The sequence below is a fragment of the Quercus lobata genome, chromosome 7 (assembly GCF_001633185.2).
Source record: "Quercus lobata isolate SW786 chromosome 7, ValleyOak3.0 Primary Assembly, whole genome shotgun sequence".
Classification (NCBI taxonomy): domain Eukaryota; kingdom Viridiplantae; phylum Streptophyta; class Magnoliopsida; order Fagales; family Fagaceae; genus Quercus; species Quercus lobata.
In genome coordinates this window covers 36,225,529-36,235,055 of record NC_044910.1, presented here as the reverse complement: position 1 = coordinate 36,235,055, position 9,527 = coordinate 36,225,529, and the positions used below count along the sequence as shown (strand labels likewise).

Genomic DNA, 9,527 nt, shown 5'->3' with positions numbered 1-9,527 from the left:
TGCAACTACAATAATTGGGAAAATATTCCTTCAAAAAAGAGAGAAAAAAATGTCACTTGATTAAACTAACATATCTTTTTTACTTAATAAATAAGTAGAAAGAAATTAAGAAACAAAAGTAAACAAAAAGCAACTCCTCCCAAAAAAAACAGAAAGCAAGGAAATAATAATTTCACACAAGTGGGGAGGAAAACAAAAGAATAAATAAAAGCTGACGAAGAAGAAAGATTAAAAAAAAAAAAAAATGAATAAGCTACAGCAGAGGAGAGAGAGAGAGTCTGCCTACCTTCCATAGTCGCTTCTTTCCTTTTCCTGAGATTACCGTTACCCATACAACTCTCTCTCTCTCTCATTTTTTTTTTTTTCACACAACAAAAAACACTAATCGTTTTTCTCTCTCCCTCTCTCGCTCCGCCTGCCAGCTCCGCCGTTCGTTTTACGAAATGGTGGCCGATAGCAAGTCCAAGTCCGATATCTCCTTCGCCGGAATTTTCGCTAGCAGCGCTTTCGCCACTTGTTTCGCCGAGGTACTTCCAAAAAATTTATAAAAATAAAATCACTCATTATTCATTAATTTTAAATTAGAACTTTTTTTGATCGTATAATTTGCTTCTACCTTTCACAGAAAATTAGAACCTTTTTTTTTTTTTGGTGTGGATGTTGTTGGTACCTCAAAAGTCTTCAAAGTGATTTTCTGCTTTCATTCTAATGTCAAGTTAGTCAATAAATTGTGATTAAATCTAGATACACCATGAATCATTCCTTGATTACTATCAGGAATATGATGCTGTTGATATAGTGATATTCTTTAGTTTCCTCAACTTGACCACATATATACTCTTCTAGAATCAATAAAGCTGTCCTCTTTCAACAAGCTGATATCACCCAAAGAACTTAATCAACTGTATAGTTGAGGCACGAGTCAAATTCCACTATACGTGGGAGGCTGCACCATGCACCAATGATACAACTTGTCATTGGAACTTTTATCCTTCTACTTGATGATGATTCACAATCACAGGCCACTGCCTCCATACATCACGAATGGCCCATGTGGAAACCATATATTCTTATCCCTTTGGCTTTTATGTATTTCTTTATATTAACCGATCACAATTCCTATACGTCTCTTGATGGTAAGTTCTATGGTCTCGGACATGACATAAATCTGAAATCTTATATTCAATTCACCATATTATTGGCCGATAGATTTTTTGGGTGTTCCATGCGTAAGGAGTCGAATAATCATCAAAAGGCCAAGAGAGTCAAGTCATTACTTCCTCTTTTTTTTTTTTTTTGAAAAAAAGTTTATTTCTAAACTAGTTTAGACAAAAACTGTTCAAATTTTGCCAATATTTTTTTTATTAGATATGAATTTTGAAAATCTAATTGTTGAATTATATGTTCTTATTATATCTTTCATACTTGCAAAATTTCAATAAGATTAAAAATTAATAGTTATGTCATCAATCAAACATTTAAAATTTTCAAACTTTTGTGATTTAAAATTATATATAAAAAATAAGTTTATTAATCAAATAGAAAATAGTTCGATAACATCTAATTTAATGAAATTTGATGTACATATTAAAAATATAAACAACTTGAAAATTCAACGATTATATTTTCAAAATTTATTTCCAATAAAATATGTAAAAGTAGTTTAAATTATTTCTCTCATTATAGGCCCATTTGGTACTGTTGTTTAAATAACAATTTTCAGTGTCATCACAATACGTATTTTTGCAACATTTTTTAACCTATACGTATTTCCACAATACTTAAACAATATTACTAAAAATCTCTTACCAAATGAGTCTTATATTTTTTATGACTGTTGATTATTATAATCTAGCGTGTAAGAACTGATGTGTAAGAAGTGTGAGTTGAAATTGTATTATTGTAAAATGACTATTTTCATTTGGAAAAATTACTTCTTTCTATTCCAAGAAAAAAAAAAAGGGACGACTTATGAGTGCCAGAATACACGACTCATCATCCAAATCCAAAATTTGTTGGCCATGAAAAAAAAAATTTATGCTAACAAGTGTCCTTAAAATATTGGTTAACAATCAATTTTAAAAAAGTTTTCACACTACTTTTATAAGAAATGAAAAAAATATTAAAATATTAATTTTTTCTCATAAAAATTTTCTTTAAATGAATTATTTTAGAATATTAGTTAGCATTTCTCTTTAAAAAAAAAAAATACTAACTTTAATTGATTTTTTTATTATAAATTTTTGTCAAATTACCTACGTCAAAGTCGATAAGAACACGGACGTTTGGTAGTTTTGTAAGTATTTGGTATGTACAGGTGTCACTTTCTATCTTCGCCCATCTTTGACCAATCCGGGCAGACCAAATAATCAATTATGCAAAATTACTGTTATATCCTCTTTGTTTTCCTTATATAGTCCGTACTCCTTTGTGCGTGGCGACTCGTAGTTATCCCATTTCAATGTATGAATTAATAAACGGCCGCAGAAAATTCAAAGAGCGGGAAAAAACAAATATATATACACACACACGGTAGTATATGAAAATTCATATTTAAGCCAATTTTTTTTTAAATAATTAAAACTAAATTATTAAATAAATGGTAATAATAAATTATATAAATAAGTAAATAATTTTAATAAAAAAATTACTTTAAGTTCTAATTGTTTAGAGATTAGTCTTTATAAGTGTTTATCTATTTTTATATATTAAAATTCTCTTTGTGCTTTGTGTTATCTTAATATGAGATATGGAATGAGTTTGATCATTGCTATTTTAGTTATGTTTAATTTATGTTGTAAAATAGCTCCTTAATACCGATTTTTTTTTCCAATGATAGTCTAATTGAAAAAATCAACACACACAAATTAAATACAATAGCCAAAACTAAAATCAAAATATACACAAAAGAGTTCAAAATTTGAGAATATAAAAAAATAAATAAAAACTTACCTAAGACAACTAAGAATTTAAATGGGTGTCTATTATTCTGCTTATTTATAGTAAACTTTAGTTTTATATCTTGCACGCAAATTAGAAACAGAGAACAATAAGTATGATAAATTTATTAGAATAAAAAAGAGTAAGTTGCATTAAAAAAATAAAATAAATACAACATGGAGTGTATTGTGTGGGATTTAATTATAGGGATAGCTTATTAGTTAAGAGGAATTGTATCGAAAAACCATGACTAAATATATACATATATATATAAGTTTTGAAAATTTTAATAATAGAATTTAGTTGGAGAAGAATTTAAATTTCTAAACTTAGATGATAAACTTTATCTAAATTACATTTGGACAAAATTTAGTTACAAAATTATACTTGTGGGAGGGACGAATTTCTGACCCCAAGAAGGAATTGTCCTCTTTGGAAATGACATTGAGCCTTAATCCTCAAAGTTTTGCTCACTATTAATTGAATTATGAGACTCTTGATAACTATTAATAAAATTAATACTTATTGGTTAGATATTAACTATAATTTTTTTTTAACTAAAGTAAAAAAGAAAAGAAAAAGAGAGAGACTATTATAATTAAGGAAAATGCTAAATATATTCTAAGTATTAGTTGAATTATGAGACTCTTGATAACTATTAATAAAATTAATACTTATTGGTTAGATATTAACTATAAATTTGTTTTTTAACTAAAGTAAAAAAAAAAAAGAGAGACTATTATAATTAAGGAAAATGCTAAATATATTCTAAATTTTACTACAAAAAGATTTACAAATTGATGTTATAATAACGGTAACTTTTTGTGATTTATGATAATCAATTTCAAAATTTTATATTATAAAAATTGTATTATCTTTCACATTACTTAAAAAAAAAAGGAAGAAGAACATTACTTTAGAATTAAACTAAACAATGATTGCAACTACAATAATTGGGAAATTATTCCTTAAAAAAAGAGAAAAAAATGTCACTTGATTAAACTAACATATCTTTTTTACTTAATAAATAAGTAGAAAGAATAATAATTTCACACAAGTGGGGAGGAAAACAAAGAATAAACAAAAGCTGACGAAGAAGAAAGATAAAAAAAAAAAAAACTGAATAAGCTGCAGCAGGAGAGAGAGAGAGAGAGTCTGCCTACCTTCCATACTCGCTTCTTTCCTTTTCCCGAGATTCCCGTTGCCCCATACAACACACAAACACACGCATTCTCTCTCTCTCTCTCTCTTTCTCATTTTTTTCGCACAACAAAAAACTTAAAAACACTAGTCGTTTTGTTTTTTTTTTCTCTCTGTCTCTCTCACACTCCGCCTGCTAGCTCCGCCGTTCGTTTTACGCAATGGTGGCCGATAGCAAGTCGAAATCCGATATCTCCTTCGCCGGAACTTTCGCTAGCAGCGCTTTCGCCGCTTGTTTCGCCGAGGTACTTCAAAAAATTTATAAAAAATTAAAATCACTCATTATTCATTAATTTTAAATCATATTTGGATTTTTAATAGATTATATTAATATCGTTTGTGCATGTGAAAAGGTTAGCAACATTATCCTTCAATTGAATCAACAATTTTCTAGTTTGTACCTTGCGATCTCTCTCTCTCTGTTTCTCTGTTTCTCTGTTTGGTGATTGATCAAATGGTATCTGTAAGACTGTTTGTTTGTTTGTTTGTTTGTGTGTGTGTTTTTAATTTTAAAATTTTGTTTTTATTTTTATTTTTACAGTGAAATAACTTAATAAGCTGTTCCGTTTTGAAAATTATTATAAAATATTAAAGAGTTTTGTGAAGGCTAGTTATGATTTGTTCTTATCGATATCATTGATATGTGATAGATGTGGCTATCTGAGACACTGAGTTTAGCAAATCAATTTTCTAGGTCTTGGAAATTGGATTCACTAAAACAAATTGATTGCACTTGCACATTTCCATGTTGAATGTGAGCATTATACATAGCTTGGAGAAAGCATGACCTCTGTGCTACCTGGTGATGCTTTGGTTAGATAATGAATCAATTTTGAGCTTTTGGAGATCAATACAGTTCAGTAGGAAATGACTAAGATTTGCCGATTTTGTTTTTTAACTCTCTTTTTTGTGTTTTAGTTTATCCATAATAGACAAGGATCCTTTAGAGCTCTTAGGATAACTCGAGTATGGAGTTCTTAAAGTCCTGTGAAATGAGCGGATTGGATTTTGTTATGTCATCGGCTTTTAAACAAATGTCGACTATTATTGTCTTGGTAAAATTGAGTTTTAAGAGTTCATTTGTTTAAACAATAAGAATGGTCGGAGGGTGAGGTCAGGGATTCAAAACCAATTGGGTGCGTTGCGTGTGTAACTTATTGATAAAAGAAATATTTAGCTGCATGAACTTGAACCTGATGCAGATTTGTACTATTCCTTTGGACACTGCAAAAGTTAGGCTTCAGCTCCAGAAGAAACCCATTGCAGGTGATGGATTGACCTTACCAAAATACAAGGGTATGCTGGGCACGGTTGCCACCATTGGGAGGGAAGAAGGTTTGGCGGCACTATGGAAAGGCATTGTCCCAGGATTACATCGTCAGTGCCTGTTTGGTGGTTTGAGAATTGGGTTGTATGAACCAGTGAGTTTTTAAATCGGTGCTTAGTGAATTATTCTAAATGTAAATGTTTTGTTTGCTTGCTGATTTCTGATATGGTTATATTAACTGTCTGCTTGACAGGTTAAAAACTTATATGTGGGCAAGGACTTTGTTGGAGATGCTCCTTTGTCCAAGAAAATACTTGCCGGACTTACCACTGGTGAGCACATTGTTGGAGTTTTTGTAATTATTATTATTATTTTTAATTTGCTAGTTAAGAGAGTATTTTTGTTTTGACAAGTCTTTGTCTTATGAAACAGGTGCCCTGGCAATTATGGTAGCAAATCCAACTGATCTTGTGAAGGTTAGACTTCAAGCTGAAGGAAAATTACCACCTGGTGTTCCAAGGCGTTATAGTGGAGCTCTAAATGCTTATTCAACAATTGTGAAACAGGTTGTGCATCAAATGAATGTCACTTGGTCTCCTTTCGGTTGATAATTTTATTCTCTTTTCCTAAATTGTTTCTTAACTATTAGGAAGGATTTGGGGCTCTTTGGACTGGTGTTGGGCCCAATGTAGCACGAAATGCTATTATAAATGCTGCTGAACTAGCCAGCTATGATCAAGTGAAGCAGGTAAATTCTATAATAAAAAAACTCATGATGGTTAAACTTTGCTGTCTTTTGGAATAAAACTCTTTTTGATACTCCTAACCAATTGGTGTATTTTATTTCAATGCAGACAATCTTGAAAATTCCAGGGTTCACTGATAACGTCTTCACTCATCTCCTTTCTGGTCTTGGGGCAGGGTTTTTTGCAGTCTGTATTGGATCCCCCGTTGATGTGGTAATCTATCTACATTCACACATGCTCTCTTTCTGAACAGTTTTTTAATTATATTTTGTTGCATGGTGTCAATTTACATTAAGCAGCATTGTGACTCGCATATGATCTCTTTCTGATATGCTTTTGATTTTGGATATGCTGTTGACTGGACTTTGTAGTGGTATCTCTTTGGTAACTATTATGCAAGATGAAGAATTAAAATGATCTTGTTAACTGAGGATAAGACTATGCAGCTTTTACATATTAATATGGGAATCCCTCCTATGTGTCAGTGAACATGTAGCATGTCGACAGTGGATTCCACCACCCCCATTCTTATAATGTTGTTGTTGTTACTATAACTGTGTGATGATTTAAAACTTCTGGTCAAGCTGTGAATCCTGTGATTAAGAAAATTTTTCCATCATCTTTGAGCCAATTCCATATTGGAATATTATCAGTCCCAGTATGGTACCCACCAAATTAAGTAATACTACAACCAGAAAGAGAATAATACAGTCCTAAGAGTATTAGCAATGATAGAGTTTATGTTGCAGGGAGAGAGAATAGGTGTCATAAATGTGGACATACTTGTCCCACTTGTCTTGGGATGCAGATGGGGGCTGAGCTTTTGGTTTCTAAATTGAGAAGATGGAGTGGTGAGATAAGGGTCTTGGAGAGAGGGTTCCACTGGTTAGGTGCCATCATGAACAGCCCATGGCTACACACTGCCTTCTTCAATTGGAAAGTCTGTTGCAGTGCTGCTTCCCCTAGCGGTGACTTTAACAGGAAACCCACCACTCATCCTTACATAAAATGTCTTTAAAATGGGAAAAAAGTAGTAGACATTCATTGGTTCTGTCAACGCACACTGGTCAATACTACTCTCAAAGATGCAGAGACCTGAAAATGCCAAAGGGTCAAGTGTGTGCCCTGTGTGACCACCATGGGCCTTCAATTTAAGCTGTGATTATAAATTTTTTAAGTAGTACTGGCATCCATATGGAAGATTGGAAAGCTGGTCACTTTTGTGCAGTTGAAAGTATGTTTGGTTCAAAACTTGTTTTTATTTTTAGGGACTGAGTTGGTTGCCTGTTATCTTTTTAACTTGTTCAGTGCTATGCTTCCTCTCTTTTTGTGCCTTCTCGTTTTGCTGCAGTAAAGGTGTTGCTTCATCCTATTGATGTTTTAAATCAGAAAAATTTAATTGCTTTAATGGTTTTCTTTTGACAGGTTAAATCAAGAATGATGGGAGATTCTGCGTACAAAAGCACGATTGATTGTTTCGTCAAAACTTTGAAGAATGATGTATGTTTTCTCTTCTTTGACTCTAATAGAACTCGTTCTTTTATTCAGTGGGTTGGGTGGGTAAGAAAAGGAACATCTGCAACCTATAGAAAGTTGCAAAAGTGTGACATAAAATTTGGTGACTTCTGATGTCATTTTGCCTTTTTGCTAATGCTCCTCTTGTGGGGTCATTGTGTGTGAGATGGTCTAGTGAAAAGCTTTTGTAACTGCAAATTGATTTGAGTCTGTTCACATTGATGCATGAATCATAATTCATTTCCAGGAAAAAAAGAAAAAAAGAAAAAAAAGAAGAGAAGTAGAAGGTTTGCATTGCATTATTACATTCTTCCTTGATTCTTATATTTAAAAAAAAAAAAAAAAAGCTTCTGTGATTAAAAATCTAAAAGTAAAAAAGAAAAGAAAACTAAAGATCTCTCTTTAATTTCTAAGTTTTCATTACATGGGAAATTATTCTGTTAGTAGGAGGGCCTTGTTCCATATCAATTTTAAACTTAGCATTTTAACACTCTGCAGGGACCATTGGCTTTTTACAAGGGCTTTATCCCAAATTTTGGTCGGCTGGGATCTTGGAATGTGATCATGTTTCTAACATTAGAGCAGGTACAAATTGCAATCTATATATTTTGATTTTGATACTTGCAATTCCCTCTTTTAAAGTGTCTTGCATTTTCTCATGTTTGCTCATACACCGGTTTCCAATTTCTGCTTCAGCGGTAAGATATTATAATTTGTAGTAGGATCAAAAAGCCCATATCAGTCATTGGGGGTTTAGATTCTTCTGTATTAACATTAGAATAATATTAAGAGAATTTGTTCATGGAGATCTTCCATTGCCTCTTGAACCAGGGGACGACAGTAATGCAAGAACAAGCCTTTCTCTTTTTATGTATATTTTTGCATTTATAAGAGTGCTTCTGGAAAAGCTTGCTCATCTTTTCTTCTTTGTTTTGCTTTTCTTCTTCATGACAGGCTAAGAAGTTTGTCAGAAGTATAGAATCTTCTTGACCACAAATGTATACAAGCATAGAGCTTATGGATTTTTCAAGTGCTTTGTGCCTGCAGCAATGGAGGCTGTTTAGAAAATAATAATATTTTCAGTTCTCGCTGCCTCTTCATTTTGCTAATTCAGATGAAGGGTCCTGCAAGAGAAACATAGAGAATATTTTTTGCTGGATAATAATGATGATCATTGTTTTCTCGATAACATGTTGCTTCCCTGTCATTTCTAGGGATCCATTTAAACTTAAATCACTAATGTAGCCTTGCTTTCTTTGCCTTGTGCTTGTCCAATTTATCTCTAAATTGCAAGCCCGCCAAAACAAAGTCTCAAGTAAAGATAAACTCATTTTGAGAATTTGCTCAAAATTTAAACAAAAATATATAAGAAACATGAGGAAGAGCCACTAACTTTGAAGATTAATGGAGTGAGAAAGAAGGGAGCGAGGAGAAGTTCTTTAATTTTATCATTTTATGTTCTTCAAAAAGTTGAAAACCACTTGTTTTGAAACGAATATGGAAAGTTGGTTTAGGTTGGTTGAGTGGTATACACATTGATTCAAATCTGTACTATTTCTTAACATTAATCCCAAAGACGGGCCGACATACATGAAAGAAATGCGTTATTGGGAAACTAGAAAATCATATCATTCAACACCAGGTTGCTTTATTGGTATTTTGGCCCACAGCAACACATAGCAGACTACGTGATTGTTTTATTTTAGAGTTAAACAATCAATAAATCTGCAAAAATTTTCACAAATATTTTTTTTTTACAACTGCTGATCAACGAATGTTAGAAATTGTGCCAGCGATAGATACAAGTGAAAATGATATTATTGTAAAAAATTTACCTTTAAGATCTATATATATAATAT

At 31.9% G+C, this 9,527-nt stretch overlaps 1 protein-coding gene across 2 annotated transcripts; it reads left to right on the top strand.

The window, feature by feature from the left end:
* Window positions 1-373: 373 nt before the first annotated feature.
* Window positions 374-8,927, top strand: LOC115952182 (mitochondrial uncoupling protein 1). 2 transcript variants are annotated; one of them, XM_031069258.1, is made up of 9 exons: window positions 374-527; window positions 5,343-5,561; window positions 5,661-5,739; window positions 5,840-5,973; window positions 6,057-6,155; window positions 6,262-6,366; window positions 7,579-7,653; window positions 8,167-8,253; window positions 8,623-8,927. In XM_031069258.1, the coding sequence occupies exons 1-9, from the start codon at window positions 444-446 to the stop codon at window positions 8,656-8,658; spliced, it is 918 nt and encodes a 305-aa protein (XP_030925118.1). In that variant the 5' UTR covers window positions 374-443; the 3' UTR covers window positions 8,659-8,927. The 2 variants fall into 2 exon arrangements, with proteins under 2 accessions (XP_030925118.1, XP_030925117.1); XM_031069257.1 differs by lacking the exon at window positions 374-527 and adding an exon at window positions 4,064-4,385.
* Window positions 8,928-9,527: the final 600 nt, after the last annotated feature.